Below are 17,658 nucleotides of genomic sequence, written 5' to 3'. Positions count from 1 at the left end.
ACATGTCCTCGATACCCCTAGAAGTTTCTTCAGCAGAAGTGTTCTCAAGTAGATGATTTTTCGAGAATTTTCTAAATAACAGAAGAGCAAGGAAAATAGAAAGCCCAGGACATTAAACTCAGGGACAAAAGGCTGGCCTGCATTCTGATCTCCTTTTCATAACACTGTAGATTCAGGCCTGTATAAATATCATGCATAATGGTGTTCTAGCCCTTCCCTTCTCCCATTTTCATTTCAGACAGAGTAGGGGAATAAAAAGGCTGTTAGAAGCAATCCTGTGAATATTGTAGATGAGAAGAAACCAAAAATAATTTTTTTAAGCCCACTATTTTCAAATCACCTAAATCATCTCTACTATGCCTCTTCCCCTTTGCCCAGGAACAGGGAGGAAGGATGAGATGGGAGTTCACTTGGTTTTTCTCACCTTTCAGTTCCTTATCCGTGTAATTGTGGGGACTGGTCACCAGCTCCTGCTTGAGCTTTTCCAGAAGGAACTTCACTACTGAAATATTCCAAGAGGATTTGATGCTGCCACAAAGAGAAGAGAGTGAATAAAGCAATCAGCATTTTTGAAACTAGACAAACAGAGATTCCCAGCACTAATCAACTTTGTGATAAATTCCTCCATGGCCGAAAACAGGATATAAGAGGCAATTGTGTATCCAAAGCCTTAGCCTCGTTGTTATATTAGAGCAGCCCCCTCAGCTTCCCTTCCTTGGCAAAGTATGCTGTGACTTTCCCTCAAGTGGATCATACCTTTCAGACCCATTGAATCTCTTGTCATTGGTGATGTGGTTGTGCACATTGTGGACCAATTTCTAGGGGAAACAAACAAATAAACAAACACAGAATCAAACCAGGGGTGGATATGATGAAACCCTCCTCTGGTTCCTATGCATTGTCCCCATACAGTTCTCTACCTTTCTCTCTATCTTTCTGTCAATGTCCTTTCTTAGCCAGAGAACCTATCCAAGTTAGTATTTCTAATGCCCTCCCCTTCAATTAATTTGTGTGAAGACTCCAAGATCATCCCTGGCCTTGCTTCTGCTCCTAAGGAATATGATCACTAGAGCAGAGGGTCTCAGACATTTCCACAAACATACTCCCAATAGCAAGGAGAGAACAGATACACATCAGGGCTACTATAAGGGGAAATTTCTTGAAGCCACCTACTCTTGCAATTTTTAAAAATTTCTTCACAATATATCTGTATTTCTTTTAATACAAAAATATCTGTCTGGTGTAGCTCAGTGGTTGAGCATCAACCTATGAACCAAGAGGTCACGGTTCGATTCCCAGTCAAGGCACATGCCTGGTTGTGGACTCAATCCCCAGTAAAGGGGGGCGGGGCGTGCAGGAAGCAGCTGATCAATGATTCTCTCTCATCATGGATGTTTCTCTCTCTCCCTCTCTTCCTCTCAATAAAAATATACTTTTAAAAATATCTTCCAAATTTTTCTAGTAAAATTGATGATCCAGGAAAATGTTCCAGGTATAAACCTTTGTACATTACCACAAATTTCAGGGGTACCCACACCATGGTCTGAAAAACACAAACCTAGAATAATAGAAATGTGAAGTGGAAAGGTCCCTTTCACATCATTAAACAGGCTGTCTTTCAGCTTTGCTTATACACCTTTAATGACGGGTCCTCACTAGTTTTTGAATTGGCTTATTCTACGGTTGAACATTTCTATTAAAAAATTCTGCCTTAGATGCTCCAAAATCTGACCCATTTTGACCATAATAGCACCTGAAATATTTGAAGACAGCTTTCATGAACCCCCAAAGTCTTCTCTTACCCAGTCTAAATACCCCACATCCTTCAGCCATTCCTCGTGACAGAGTTCCCAGACAGACTTGTCATGAAACTATGAGGATCTTTGGTTTGCTAGTCTCTCTCTTACAACGTGGCACTTGGAACCAAATCTAACTCATCAGTTGAGGTCTGGCCAAAGGGAGCATTACTTCCCCAAGTGGAACTCTACCCTTCTAGGAATGAAACCCAAGATGGTGTTACTTTTCTTAGCAACCCCATCCCTACTCACAGTGTCATAGCATTCATTCACAGTGAACCTGTAGTCAAGTTCATTTTTCACATGGATTAACTATCTCTACCATTCTGCAGATTTTTAAAAAATTTTATTTATTTATTTTTTAATATATTTTTTTTTATTGATTTTTTACAGAGAGGAAGGGAGAGAGATAGAGAGTCAGAAACATCGATGAGAGAGAAACATCGACCAGCTGCCTCCTGCACATCTCCCACTGGGGATGTGCCCGCAACCCAGGTACGTGCCCTTGACCGGAATCGAACCTGGGACCTTTCAGTCCACAGGCCGACGCTCTATCCACTGAGCCAAACCGGTTTCGGCAGATTTTTAAAAAATTTTAATGTAGGATTTTAAATTTCTTCCTATTAAATTTAGTTCTGTTTTTCTGATTATATTTTCATCCGAAGCTCTCACAGTTAATGGATGTTACCCAGTTCTGAGTTGATGGACTCATATCCTGACCTCAAAAGTTCAATTTCATATTCAGAAATGCCCAATTTACCCTTCTACCTCTATGGCTGATTGACCATATCAAGTTAGGAAATTACTGTTAATTCTTTGTGGCTATGATCTCCACTCTATGAAAAAGACTATTATACTAGCTTCATATTTGATAGAGTTATTTTACCTCTTAGAAGTCCAAACTTAAGGAATCACAGGGAGATGTGAGAATGCTTCATAAAGAAATTGAAAGAATTGCAAAAGAAGGAAGAAAAAAAAAGTTACCTAGTTTCCAATTCAAGTGGCTTGGAAGAGATGAGCTGATAAAAAACCAGGCTTGAAGTGGAAAGGGAAAATATTCTAGACAATAGTATTAAAACTTATGTAAAGGCTGCTGGCTAAAAATAAATGGCTTTCCACAAGGGGTGGCTGGGATGTACAATATTCCAAGGAATTAAGAGTTCTGGTTTGGTTCTTTTGGATCCCTAGAAGCAATCCACAGAATAGTGAAGATCTGCAACTATCTCTCTCCCTGTAAACCCAGTCTGGCACAAGGACATTTTAAATCGTCTTCTGGGATGGGCAGCAAACTTCCCTGACTGGTCCTCTATATCAGTACTTTGCAAGTACTGTAATGAGTGAGCATACTGCACCCCCAGAAGGTCTGCTGTTCCACCAGGCTCTCCAAAGGGCAGGGAGAAGCCAGGCCTCGACACCAAACCTCTAACTGGAGGCAGGAGAGTAATGGAAGTGACAGGGGAAAAAAAATCCTCATTTTATGCAAATTAGAATTATCATACATTTACTCATAACTTATAAACACTATGAAGTTTGGGGAAATCCCTTGAAATGCCTCCATTTCTATCCCTGGCAGCAAAAGTGGACCTCTTGGGTCAGAAATCCATGACAAAGAAATTATACTCATTCCCTATTCTTGATAAGTGAGCAGATATCCCCGAACATAACCAAGATTTGAAATGAGGGTTAGAAACCACTTAAAACTGATTATGGTGTCTTCCTTCCCATGGAAAATCCCTCAATGTAAAAACAAATCAAATGAAAGGGAGAATAAGGTAGGATCTCTTAGGAAAAGGAAAAGGAAGAAAGAAGTAATGTAAATAAAGGAGGTGTTAATTGTTTTCAATCTTTGCTAAGACTAACAAGAAGATATGGGCAATACTATATATTGTGGTAAGACTTTGGTTGGATGTGAGTGGTGATCTCCACTCCTAACCGGAACTCTCCAGTTACTTCATTAGCCATTATCCAGGGCGTGGAAACCCATTATAGTCAATATGAACATTATATGGCTAAAGAACACCCCCATGGTTATCAGAAAGATGTTTTTGGACACAGATCCAAAGGACTATGGTCACCTTAGAACAGATTTCTCAACCTTGGCCCTACTGACATTTTAGGCCCGATAGCTGTGCACTGTAGGATGCTGAACCATGCTCCTAGGGCTTGAAGCCATACCGCGGCTTTAGAAAGAAATGGATCAGGTCAGTACCTTTTCTGCCAAGAGCTCTCAGACTCACTAAACTCCCCAAACTTTTACAACTGAGCTTAGTGCCTAATGGGCCTCTGCCTCTTCAGGTTTGGGACCATCTCAGGACACTCTGCCCTTTCTGCCCAAAGGGCCCCCCGCTGCTTACCCCCACACTGGTCATTTGCAGGCAGTTTCCAGTGCCACCCTTCAGTGGCCAAACTGCTCCATCCCTTAAAGACTTCCCATTAGGATTATTAGATCCCTGGGAGATGTGATATATGCCCCCCTTTTTATTTCTTTTATTTTTAAAAATATATATATTTTTATTGATTTCAGAGAGGAAGGGAGAATGAGAGAGAGACAGAAACATCAATAATGAGAGAGAATCATTGATCGGCTGCCTCCTGCCTGCCCCATACTGGGGATTGATCCCACAACCCGAGAATGTGCCCTGACCGGGAGTCAAACTGTGACCTCCTATTTCATAGTTGAGGCTCAACCACTGCGCCACACTAGCCAGGATGCCCCCACTTTTAAATGGAAGATATCAATTTATCTGGAAAAGCCTTAAAAAAGTTCCATTGAGCCCAGCTGGTGTGGCTCAATGGTTGAATGTTGACCCATGAACCAGGAGGTCACCATTCGATTCCAGTCGGGGCACGGGTTACGTGCAGGAGGCAGCCAATCAATGACCCTCTCTCATCATTGATGTTTCTCTCTCTCCCTCCCTCTCCTTCCTCTCTGAAATCAATAAAAAAAAATTATATTTTTTAAAAGTACCATTGATAGGTGGGGGACTGCCTAACCCTAGAGCTCTGGAACAATCTCCTTCTTGCCCCTCCCACTCCAGTAAGATTCAGGACACCATGCATTCAATATGGGAATTTTAAAATCCACCCACACTGTACTCTTCATTTATCTTTCCATCTGAAGAAAAGTTCATAGAAACGGAGCTCACTCACAGAGAGAACCAGATCCCGCTTGCGCCTGGAGTTCTTCTGCCCACTCCCTCTGGTCCTGCAGGGGGAAGCAGTAAACCCTAGAGAGTGTGTCAGCTCCCCAGCTCCCCCTGGGCCTGCCTCTTCCAAGGCACCTTCCAGCGCAGCAGCAGCACTGAGCATGTCCTCGGGGCGAGGCAGTGGCAGCTTGACTCCATTTTCTGGCCCTGTCTCTGAAGTTGCCCGCTGGATAGCCAGTTGTGTGGCTGGTGAGAGCTGCTTGGCATAAGCAGAGACCAGCACCCGCTGTACTGCACCCTCAGAGGCCACATAATCATCCACCAGCTAAGAACATAAAAAAGAATAGCCTATTAGCCAGCCAGGCTGAGGGGAACCTTGTTAACCATCAATCTTTGGCCAAGGATAATGAACAGAGAGTGGAAAGCAGGGGGGGAATCTAGCACAGTCTTTAATGGTCAATGGCTTGTTTCTCTGGGCCTCCAATAAGAGTGTTGGGCAAATATTTCTGTGTGTGCAGGGCTTCTCATGTTGGATCATTACCATAGGACTGATTACAAGGATAAGGCATGTTTCTGATGCTCTATCTGTGAGGGGTCACTTATGATTTGCTCTTGGGCATAAGAACTGTAGCTAGGTAAGTGTTTTGTCTAAAAGGGATTGGGGGAGGAAGTGATGACAAGAAAGGAAAACCAAGAGAAGGAACAAGAAAATAAAATGGTAATAATAATAGAGAGGAAAACGGGAGAAAAAATGGGAGCAAAGGAGGGAGATACAGAGTCTGAAATTTCTAGAGAGGCTGGCACCAATCCCCCTCCCCCCCAATTCCTTTGTGGGGCCAGTCTGTGCCCTCACCTTCACCCTGCCTTGGTCACATCCAACTCTCACTGCCTTGACATCTACTTGCCTGCCTGTGCCCTCATTCAAGGACATACAGGGCAGGGAAAGGAAGGAGGGAGGAAGGGAAAGAGGGAAGAAGGAGGGAGGATTTCTGCAGCCAAGAAAACTAAACAGTGAAAGTGGGGGTGGGGGACACAGAAAGAAGTGGGGGAGGAGGCTGAGATTTATAGACCTGTGAGCTGCTTTTTGCGCTGGGAAATGTAATTCCATCCTGTCGGCTTGGAAGCCTTCCCTGCCTGAAGGAACCACAGCTCAGGGTATTGCCTGGCCTGGTACCCTCCTGCTTCCTACCACCTTCCCAATTCCTCCTCCTGCAGCCCCAAACCACTGACAGTCCTGGCCAGGCACAGCCTGGGGACAGCAGTAGTAGCTGTCACCCACCCACATAGCTAGGCCTTTGGGGAGCAGTGACCAGCTGCAAGGTGCACTGGAGGAGGGGTTATACATTCCTTTCTCAGGCCCACAGATGGACTGGGCATAGCATCCCTTCCATCCACCTGTGTGCCCTCCTCAACTCTTGCTGGCTGTCTGGGCCTTGTCTTGGCGGGGAGAAGAAGGAGAAGGGAAAGGGAAAGGGTAGAGGAAGAACCTGGTGGGGGAGTTGACAGGCCTCCCGCGGTCTCTCAAGTGGCAGCACATATTTTCCCATCTCTATGATCTCTACAGTTGCCCCATCTCCTTCTCATACTTCCATGGGTGACATTCTGCAGTTTTCACTTTCCTCAGCCAGGATTTGCCTGCTCATATGGCCTTGAGCAGTAAAGAAACTGAAATAGCACGAAGCACTTCAGTGTCTTTGCCTACTCACAAACGTGCTCGCTTGCCTCCCCCTCTCCTTACCTATTCTCTTACTCTTAGTGACCCGCTTCTTTTCCTCATTTTATTTCCCTTCCTCTACATTCTTCCCACCTTACCTCATATTCTTCTAGCATAAATTCTCTTTCCATTTAGATTCACCTTTCTTTACTGTGCTCTTTTTTCACTTTTTCTCCTTCCTCAACCCTTCATTTCCACCTTCCTCTTTCCCTCATCGTCTATTATCTTTGTCCTTCCCCTCTCACTTTTTCCTTCTATCTCTCTTTCTACTTCTGCCTCTCTCCCCTCTCATTCCCATCTCTCTGTACTGAATTCCTCTTGGCAAGCAGAGGGCCCGTGATAAAATATAAATGAGCCGTCTGTGCATGGCAGGCATTCTCGCCAGGAGAGGCACAGAGCATGGAGCAGCTGAGACAGCTGTGGGGGAGAAGGTGCCGCACAGCTACTGAGAGGGAGGGAAGGGCACCCCATCACCACACACACCAGAAATGACCTACTGCCACAGAGACTATGGTTCAGGAAGAAACAGGAGTGCTGATTAACCCTGAAGACAAAGGAAACTTGGTATTGTTTCTATTTTATCACACGTACCAACAAAAGAAATGTTGAAGGGGGGGAAATACAGAAAGAAAAAAGGAAAAGGCCAGGAAAAGCACTAAGAAGCAACAACACTCGTGTTCTGCTCGGCAGCAATATACTCACGGGATTGAGCACTGGGGCCCCCTCACAGGCAGCCAGGGTGCATCCGGGAGCCGCACATCTCTCTGAGCAGCTGGGAAGCCCAAAGGGCCAGGCCCTACAGCCAAGGCTGCTCCCAGCTGCTGCTCGATCACCACCTGCACATCGCTGCCCACGCCGTCACCCTCCTCTTCCACGGCAGACACGGTCCTGCAGGCCCCCCCGGGACTCTCCTTGAGAGACCCAGGCTCCTCAAGTGGGGAACCATGTGCCTGGCTGTCCCCGTCTTCATCAGGGGTGGACACCTGGCCTTGCCTCAACTCACCCACTTCCTCCTGGAGACGTTTTAGCAATTCATTGTTGGCCCTGGCAAGACCCAGAGCAGCCTCAGCCAGACCCACTGCCTTATCCACCCGCTGGTAGATAATATGCAGGAGCTGCTCCGAACTGTGAACCGCCAGGCCATGTCCGGTCACTGTGATAGGGGTGCTGGGAGGAGGATTCCCACTCTGAGAGCCTGTGTTGCCCCCACTAGTCTCACTCTTACAGGCACAGCAGCAGCATCTGGCCTCACTGCCACTGGGAGGGGAGAAGAGAATGGTGGCACTGAAGGACATGGCTGACGGAATAAGGAACCACCACGCGCACACTGCTGGACTGCTCCAAGAGGTGTCCCCAGCCGACTGGACTTCACGAGTTTGTAGGAGACCCTGGCCGCTTTGGATTCACTTTTCTTTCTCGTGGAGGATGATCAGAGGAGCCTGGGCACCAGGCTGTGTGTTCTGTGAAGGAGCACACAGTTCATGGTTGCTTCTCCTCGTCCTTCAGAGAGAGGGGGGCCTTCTTCTGTCCTCAGATCCTGTGCTCCCCTAGCACAACACACTGGGTGTCACATTCATCCTTTACCGAAAGGGTGGTGCCTACAAAGGCTTTCCCGATGAACACAGTTTCAGAGGGTAGAAGGCATTTTTCCTGCACCCAAGCATGGAACCCCTACCACTCCAACCTAAGGAGCAGAGAGGGGACTGGAAAAAACCCACCAGGATCTGAAAAGATGAGAAGATTAAGGAAGAAAATGTCGATCGGTAATAACAATATTGCACTTTATTGCTTTGACATCATGCCTTAAGGAGTTCAGAACATTTCACATAGGTTATCTCATCCATAGGGCAGCTCTAGGGAACACATGTTACACCAGGTCCAGAGAAGAGACAATGTGAAGAAGTTACATTTCTTTTTCAAGGTCAGAGGAAGACAGCAGGATCCAGTGATCTATTTTCAACCTAGTGTTTATTTTTCTGAACTGATACCACTTTCTGTTGACATAAAGCATCATAATTCTGTCCTCTCCATAATTTTCATACAGATGCATTCAGAGGAAGACTCCTAAATAAGAAATATGCTGCCCTGGCTGGTTTTGCTCAGTGGTCAGAGCATCAGACCACGAACCGAAGGGTCTTGGGTTCTATTCCCAGTCAAGGACATGTACCTTGGTGGCAAGCTTGATCCCAGGCCCTGGTCGGGGCACATGTGGGAAGTAATCAATCCATGTGTCTCTCTCACATCGACGTTTCTCTCTCTCTCTCCCCTCCCACCCCACCCCCACCCCCGCCTCCACCCTCTCCCCTCCACGATCTCTAAAAAGAAAAAAAAAAATCAATGGAAAAAATCCTCGGGTGAGGATTAAAAAGAAAGAAAGAAAGAAATATGCTGATCACTGCAGCCCTCAATATGTCACTGACCTCACACTATCATATCATGAATGCTTTGGGGAGGGGGAGGGGAGAGAAAGGAAACGCTGGATCAGCTGCAGTAAACCAGGGCTGCAGAGTCCCTTGCTGTGTTGTACACCTGGGCCTCCACCTCTGCAAAGGAAACTGACTGTCCCGAATCTTCAGCCTGTAGCCCAGAGAGATCACTCCTGGGGCCCTCATCTCCACTTCACATGCTCCTTAAGGGAGAGGCACAGCTCAACTGGAATGCCTAAATAGCTAAGTGCTGCCACTGCCCACATGACCAGTGCCTATGAAAGGAGAAACCAGAATATCAATGATAAACCAAACTGCCTCTCTTTTGAATTACTGTAGTTAAGCAACTAAACTACTCCAGGAGAGAGAGAGAAAAAAGGTGTGGGAGGGTTGGTTTGTACCACTGAGAACACTCACAGGAATTTCATACTGTCATCTTCTAAATGATACTTGATTATAGAAAAAAGAATCCTCTGCCTGGAGATCCCCAAGTGACAAAATCTTAAGTATGTTTGCAATTTCCTCAAGACATACATTTCTATCTTACCCTGTAAATGATAACTTCACAATTAAAAGCAGAGGAGGCGGTTAGGAAAAATTATGGCATATTGAAATTTTTTGTTTAGCTTTTGTTTTGTTTGGGATTTTTTTTTTGGAATCAGCAATCTCATTTCAGAAACAGGTAATATCAATGCCTCTGAGGTACTAAAGTCTAAACCTGACAATACATTTTCATTACATTTGGTTATTATTAAAGAATAGTTATTTAAAAATATATTTTTAATTGACTTCAGAGAGGAAGGGAGAGATAGAAATATCAATGATGAGAGAGAATCATTGGTAGCTGCCTCCTGCACGCCCCCCACGGGGGATTGAGCCCACAACCCAGGCATGTGCTCTGACTGGGAATCGAATCATGACCTCCTTCCTGGTTCATAGGTTGATGCTCAACCACTGAGCAACACCAGCTGGGCAAGAATGGTCTTTAACTTGTTCTTTCCACCCTTTATATCAAGAAGTGCTTTTCTGCCCTGGCCGGTGTGTCTCAGTAGGTTGGAGCATTGTCCACTAAAAGGTGGCGGGTTTGATTCCTGGTCAGGGCACACACCCAGGTTGTGGGTTCGATACCCGATTAGAGTGCGTACAGAAGGCAACTGATCCATGTTTCTCTCACACATCAATGTTTCTCTCTCTCCCTCCCTCTCTCTCTCCTCTTCCTCACTCTAAAATCAATAAAAAATGAAATAAAACTGTTATTCTCTGAAGCATTTGAAATCTTAAAAAAGAAATGCTTTTCTGTGCCAGATATTCACTTGCAAGAGCTGAACTCAAATCCATTATAGCCTCTCTGTCATTAGCCACTGGAAGGCACAACTAAGCCTAAAATGAAAGGTTAAAGCCAAATTAAACTAAAGGTTAAAGGAAAGCACTAAGTGATTCCATGTCAATTCTATGGATGAATCATTTCTAGCTCCTTTTCCTTCTAAATAAGGGCATAAACTGCTCCTGTAGGGTTTTTCATTTTTCTAACCAACATCATGCAAGGAATTTAGTCTGAAACATGGGCATTGTAAGAAAAAGAAAGTTATGTAGATGGCAACATACTAATGCTTGTCAGTTAGGTTCAGTATTTATAAAATCAGAAATTAAGATGCATCTGTCCCAGCCGATTTGGCTCAGTGGATAGAGCATCGGCCTGCGGACTAAAGGGTCCTGGGTTCGATTCTGGTCAAGGGCACATGCCCAGGTTTCGGGACATATTCCCAGTAGGGGGCGTGCAGGAGGCAGCCAATCAATGATTCTCTCTCATCATTGATGTTTCCCTCTCCCTTCCTCTCTGAAATCTATACACACACACACACACACACACATATATATATATATATATAATTTTAAAAGATGCATCAAATTGGGACACTGGTGGGGACAAACTGATGACTGCTATACTCTTGCCCCAAACACTCTTTCTTGCAAGAGGCCTTTATCCCACCTGCATGAGGTCCTTACCTTGCCAACATGCTGTCTGCCTTGAGCCTTCCCTCCCCTTTAAACCGTCTTTCCCAGGTTATCTTTCCCAAACAGCACTGAGCTGGAAATTTTTCAAAATGGAGGGGAGGGGAGGTACTTATCCTGCTGCTTCACTTAAGAGCTGTGTGAATTTGGGCAAATTATCACTTTTTTTTCTGAGCCCAGAGTTCTCATCCCTGCCTACTTTGAGTGCTTTTGTTAAGATTATCTACAGAGTCAGGCATCTACAGAGTCTGGCATCTACAGAGCGCTGGTACACGGGCAGTGCTCCACAATAGCAGCTGGATGATATTATGACTATTCCTGAAACATTTGTGTTCCCACCCTGGACACCCATCCTGATTTCCTAATCTTAAAAACACACACAAAACAATGCAATGGCTTGAAATGGAATTTGAGGAATTTCCCCTAAATTTAGTCTAAAATGTCTAAGAATAAATTAAAGTCTACAAAGATGCATTTATAGGTATGAAACTTTCTATTGTGCAAATCAGAAAGATAATTAAGAAAACGGAGTATTTGCAATTTATTTACTATAGTAAATGGCTTTCAACTAAGCATAATATTCAACTTTACTTGCATATTATTAAACTGAGTTAATAATAAATATATTTTCCTATTGTGAATTCTCTTTGTTCCTCAATTTTTTTGTGCTTTTCTATTTTGTGTATTAACATACTATGTCCATTTTAGAATGTCAGATTCAGGACAACAAATGGGTGTTTTCTTGAATTAAGTACAGTGCACTGTAGCACAATGGGAATTCAAATTACTCTTTTTTATTTCCATAAATATTATTGTTGACTTAATTTCTCTGCTTCCTGCAATAGTCTCCCACATAAACTCTAAGACACTGAAATGAAAGGACAAGGAAAGAAACTGGGTCAGCAGGGAATAAAGGAATATTTCACATTATAACATTTACTAGCTAGATAAATGCCGGATAGTGATTAAAAACAAACCACTAGCCCTAGCTGGTTTGGCTCAGTGGATAGAGCATTGGCTTGCAGACTGAGGGGTCCCGGGTTTGAGTCCGGTCAAGGACACATGCCCAGGTTGCCGGCTGGGTCCTCAGTAGGGGGCGTGCAGGAGGCAGCCGATCAATGATTCTCTGTCATCACTGATGTTTCTATCTCCCTATCCCTCTCTGAAATCAATAAAAATATATTTAAAAAAAACACTAATTTCATTAGCTACATGTGTTCCCATTACAAAAAATGAACATTTTTTAAAAATAGAGATTTTTCTAAAAATTCTTTATATATAATAACATGCTAAAGAATGAGTCACCAAAATGGATTATCGCTTCTAAGTACTTGAAGGGAAGACAAAATCCCTATATGCAAGGAACTAACAGTGTATGTGAGAATGGGAATGTCTAAAGAACAAAGCAGCCCAGCCCACATGACTCAGTGGTAGAGCATCGACCTATGGACCAGGAGGGGGCAGTTCGATTCTGGTCAGGGCACATGCCCGGGTTATGGGCTCAATCCCCAGTGTGGGATGTGTAGGAGGCAGCCGATTAATGATTCTCTCTCGTCTCTCTCTTCCTCTCTATCTGAAATCAATCAAAAAATATAGTTAAAAAAGAAATGTACATTTCAATAATTTTGATATTTTCCTCACAAATATTTGGATAAAAAAAGAAAGAAAACTCATCTTCTTTAGATAGTTCAGGGTGAGACTGTCCATAATCTTAACTATCCCTTTCTTCCCAAGTCACATGTATTTTTGTTAGAACTAAATATATCACACTCTTGGCAGCTCCCTTGCTTGCTTTCTACCCATTTTGAGTTTGAATTTTCTGCACGACTGAGTTCACCTCCAAACTATGAAAAATAAAAGTTTTTTTCACTACTAGATGTGTATGATATGGTATCATTCAGATGATATATGTTTTATAATGGGCCCTTGACTCATTCAGGGTCATGCTAGCAATGGACTTCCTTAAATGTGATTACTAAAAGCATAGCAATTCATGCCATAATTTTCATTTTAAGAAATAAAAAAGGAAAATGCCACTTAAAGCTCCTGCTGTGGTCAGCCCAGCTCCTCCACTTGAAGATGCAAAATGGCTCACTTGTTAAAAGTCCTCTGGAAACCTACTTCTATCAGAAATGAGCTCTTGCCCTGGCTGGTTTGGTTCAGTGGATAGAGTATCGGCCTGTGGACTGAAAGGTCCCAGGTTCGATTCCCGTCAAGGACACATGCCTGAGTTGCTGGATCGATCCCCAGTGGGGAGAATGCAGAAGGTGGCCAATCAAAGATTCTCTCTCATGAGTGATGTTTCTATCTCTCTCTTCCTCTCCCTTCCTCTCTGAAATCAATAAAAATATATTTAAAAAAAAAGAAATGAGCTCTTTATCACACAAAAGTAGATAAGCAAATACCATAAAATACTACTGTCCTGCAAAAAAAAAAATATATATAAGACCTCACTTTTAGGGGTTAAAAAAGGGAGATGTAGACCTAGAAGGCAGAATCAGGTAGAATGAAAAGGATTTCACCTAATCAAAAAAGTTCTGAGTATAATTGTGGAATGGTATGAGTTTTTAACTCAGTGTAGCAGTTTTTATTTACATGTGCTAACATGCTACTTGGTAAAATTAAATTTTCCGGCTTAAGCTTTTTACATAAATGTGCCTGATAGTAAAGAATTCATCCTGCACTTCTGGAGAAACTAAAAAATAAAAAAACTAAAGCTATATCATGTGCCCAGAAAGCCCTCGGCAAATGTTAGTTGATTAAATATTAGTTAAGGTGGGCACCAGGGACAGAACTATTACCGAAGAGCCCAGCAGCGGTTCTCAACCTGTGGGTCGCGACCCCTTTGAGGGTCGAACTTTACAGGGATCGCCTAAGACCATCCTGCATATCCGATATTTACATTATGATTCATAACAGTAGCAACATTACAGTTATGAAGTAGCAACGAAAATAATTTTATGGTTGGGGGTCACAACATGAACTGTATTTAAAGGGCCAGAAGGTTGATAACCACTGAGCTACAGGCAGGGTGGCCGCAGCGAGGAGCTCAGGCACTGCCTCCGAAGCCACAGGGGACAGGGCGACCCGGCCTGAGCCCAGCCCTGGGAGTCCCGGGAAAGCGGTGATTCCCGGGAAAGGCTGGCCCGAGCCGCTCGGGATCTAGCTGGGATACCGGGGGTAGACTACGCGGCCACGAAAGCTCTGCGGACTCCAGTTGAGGGAGGCCCCGGAATTCCCGCTGTGGCCCCGCGACGCAGCCCCGCGGTGTCCCACCACGTGCGCCCGCCCCGCCGGCCCAGCCCGCTGACTCAGCGCTGCCAGATCCGCACGCCAGCGGCTGAGGGAGACCGCGGCGCCCGTGTACCCGGCCAGCGCGCGCACCCGGGGAGGCCCCGCCCCGCCTGTCCTCTGGCTCCCTCTGATTGGCAGTCAGAGTGTGGGGGGAGCCGAGCCAGGGACGCTACTGGCTCCAACCCACAGTCACTCAACGAGCAGGGAAGGGAGGGGCCCCCTCAGGGAGGGACACGACTGCAGGCTTTTTCAAGGCCGGTCAGGCGCCATCTTTAGCTTTTTTTTTTTTTTTCCATTTCCTCGCTTTTCTCTTACAAAGCTGCGTGTACAACATTATAAACACAGTGGCCACAAATAGACCCCCCTACACACAAATCGGCTTCACACCTTTGGCGGTGGAAGGCTTTCGGTCCTGCCGGCCTTGGTCACAGATCTTTCCATCACTAGCCAATGGCAGTTCCTTGTAGTTTAAAGACGCTTTCACCTCGAGGGGCCTCGCGGATTCCCACACAACATCACCTCAGCTCAGCTTTGCTTTGCTTTGGTAGGAGAACAAGCCACGATATATTCGTGAGAGGAGTTATCTTTCTTACAAAGAAAGAAACTCAAAGCAAGGATATAGGCTATGAGCCTGGGGTCCTGGTAAAAGCAAGCAGCCGCGAGCCGGGGCCTGGGCTGTGTCCCCGCCAGGCAGAGCCCCCCTTTTCTGGGAATCTCAAAAGTGAGGCGAAGGTGAGTGTGATGGCCGCAGTGCTGCGGCGGGGATGAAAACGCGAGAAACCCCACTGGAAACGTCCGGCACGGCCACCACTACCCGCCGCTAGAACCGACGAGACCTCACAGTCCTGCAGGTCTAATCCTGCAGGATGACCCACGTCTGAGAATATTTATTGAGCACTGACCTGGCCTGCACTGTCGGGGAATAAAAAGACATTCAGTTCAGGTAAGAAAGGCAGAGAGCCCCCACAGGGCCACGTTCCTGATCATGGATGTCGGGATCTGCACAAATAATGTCATCGCCGTGGTTGCTTAGTGTCTCCGTTACTGTTGGAACTAGGGCCGTGGGTGAGGGATGGGAACTAATACCGTCGTCACCCGCAGTCATGGAGCTTGACCTTGAGGTGGGTCCTCATCATCCTCCGGGGGCTGCCGCGCCCCGCGCGCCGACGTTCCGGTTTCTCCCTGTCCCCCCACGTCCGTCGGTGCTTCCGCTCCCACCTGCCGACACGGGGCCGAACATAAACACTCTCCTCCGGCTCCTGATAGGAGGCCGTGGCTCTGCGGCAGAATGAAATGAGAATGCAGCTCAAATGACTGGAGGCTCTGCTCTAAGCTTGTTGTCCTTTAGTTCACACTTTTCTCTGTAACTTAGACGTGAGCTGACTTTTTATTCCAGAAACGCGACGGGATAAAAAAGCATTTCCCCTCCCTTCTATTTATCATGTGCCTCTGCCTCCTCCGACCCCTACCCCGCCCCACCCGCCACCACGGACAGTTTTCCAGAACTGGATTTGACTGGATCATTTTCCTGATCCTCTGCCAGCTGCGGGGCTTTTCAAACAAATCTCAACATATAAACGACAATGTTGTCAAAAAGCCAAGAGAGAACTTCCCTTCTTGAACACACCAACCAACCCACACATAAATGCCAAAATGTACACAGCTGTACACTTAAGAACAGAGACAATAAAAAGCAAATCCACTTAGGCAAAACAGTCCCTAAAAAGGGCTTTGAACCACAGATTCGATCGATTGCCTACCCTCGTTTGCCAAACGGACTGTATACTTCCTGGCAATTATTTAATTATTCACCCATCTGATCCTTTAGAAGAGGAGCAGGAAAATACAGTAAGTGCACACAGAATGAAAGTGCTTGAGTATAGGCTACCTAGTGTAGGAATTCTTCTAAACTCTATAATTTGCACACAAAACCCTGTTTTGATCACATTTGGGAACGCATCAGAAAAGAAATGCACACCCTAGGGGCTGCTTTGCACACATAAAAACCAAAGGCGATCGCTTTTGAACACAAAACCTAACGCGGCATGTATACACACGCTGTACACAGACACAAAGCACAAAGCCCCCAGATAAACCTTTAGGAAATTACTTGCTTCATGAAATACACACGTACACATGAAAATGTAAGACACGCTGTAAGAAGGGCTTAGACCCGCTCCCCGGGGAAATGCTAATATCCAAACACTTTTAACCTATTGGCCTTGGACAGTTGCCACAGTCAAGCCACTTGTTTTTGGTTCTGCGTGAGAGTGTAAAACGCACGCAAACAGCCCCGTGGAGTCGTCCATCTCCGCTGCCTGCGACACTGCCCGTGGCAGAAATTTACATGATCCCTTCAGCCCGCTTAAAAACACGAAATCGATACTTCCCGAGCAGCCACATTTTTTAAATCCCTCGACCATAAAAATTTACCAGTTCTTAAAATGTGATAGCAAAAAGAAAAAAAAAATCTCTATAAATTTGACTGGAAACAGTTGTACACGACCATCCTGCTTCTCAACTTCTTGGTATATTTAAAACCTGGACGAGGAAAAAAGAAAGAGGAAGAGAGACAGAAAAAGAAACGGGGGGGAAAGCGCAAATTGCCCTGAGCCACAGTTTCCTCACCCCGGCACTGCCACAGACCTCTATTTTTAAAAATGTTGAACGCACACACAGAGTCAAGAGGGCGAGGAAAATGGAAAAAGGATACCCGAAGGTCGTATGGCTCTTTGTATTCGTGTGTGTGCAAAAAGGAGGACTCGCGGCGCCCGAGCCGGCAAGCCCCGCCCCCCGGACGCCCGCCCGGATTGGCCGCCGCCGGCCGCGGGCCGCGGGCCGCCCCCGCCCGCGAGCACACGCGCGCCGGAGGCGCCGGCCCAATGGGGCCCCTTGAGGGCCGCCCGACCCCCGACCCCAACACCCTCCCCCGGGCCCGGGGCCGCTCTCGCTATCCACTGGGCCTCTCTCCCCTTCCTTTTACTTTCCAGCCCGCCCCGCGCCCTTCCCCATCCGGTTTCTCAGCGCGAAGAGGCCCTGGTGCATAGAAATGCCCCCGTGAGCGAGTCGCTCCTGGCCATTTGCTAAACTCGGTCAACTAGGCAGGGAAGTTCCGGCCTGGGGTTAGGGACGAGGACTGGTCGGTGGGGCCGAGCTCAAGGTTTCCAGCGGGAATGTCTCCGGGCTCGTCTGCTGCTCGACACTCCCGCTTTAAGTGAACATCCACACAACATTCCTCAGGTGAAAGCAGGCTACACTTTTGGAGGTGA

At 45.9% G+C, this 17,658-nt stretch overlaps 1 protein-coding gene across 1 annotated transcript in view; it reads right to left on the bottom strand.

Moving 5' to 3' along the window:
* The window catches only part of CUNH14orf93 (chromosome unknown C14orf93 homolog), a 20,235-nt gene extending 3,060 nt beyond the window's left edge, over positions 1–17,175 (bottom strand). Inside the window, 6 exon segments of the mRNA XM_014465480.2 lie at positions 303–528; positions 757–818; positions 4,947–5,267; positions 7,359–7,408; positions 7,411–8,380; positions 17,103–17,175. Coding sequence (XP_014320966.1) covers positions 303–528; positions 757–818; positions 4,947–5,267; positions 7,359–7,408; positions 7,411–7,951 — 1,200 coding nt within the window. The 5' untranslated portion in view covers positions 7,952–8,380; positions 17,103–17,175.
* Between the last annotated feature and the right edge of the window lie 483 nt (positions 17,176–17,658).

This window comes from Myotis lucifugus, unplaced genomic scaffold (genome assembly GCF_000147115.1).
Source record: "Myotis lucifugus unplaced genomic scaffold, Myoluc2.0 scaffold_297, whole genome shotgun sequence".
NCBI lineage: Eukaryota > Metazoa > Chordata > Mammalia > Chiroptera > Vespertilionidae > Myotis > Myotis lucifugus.
This window is presented reverse-complemented; position numbering and strand designations above follow the sequence as displayed.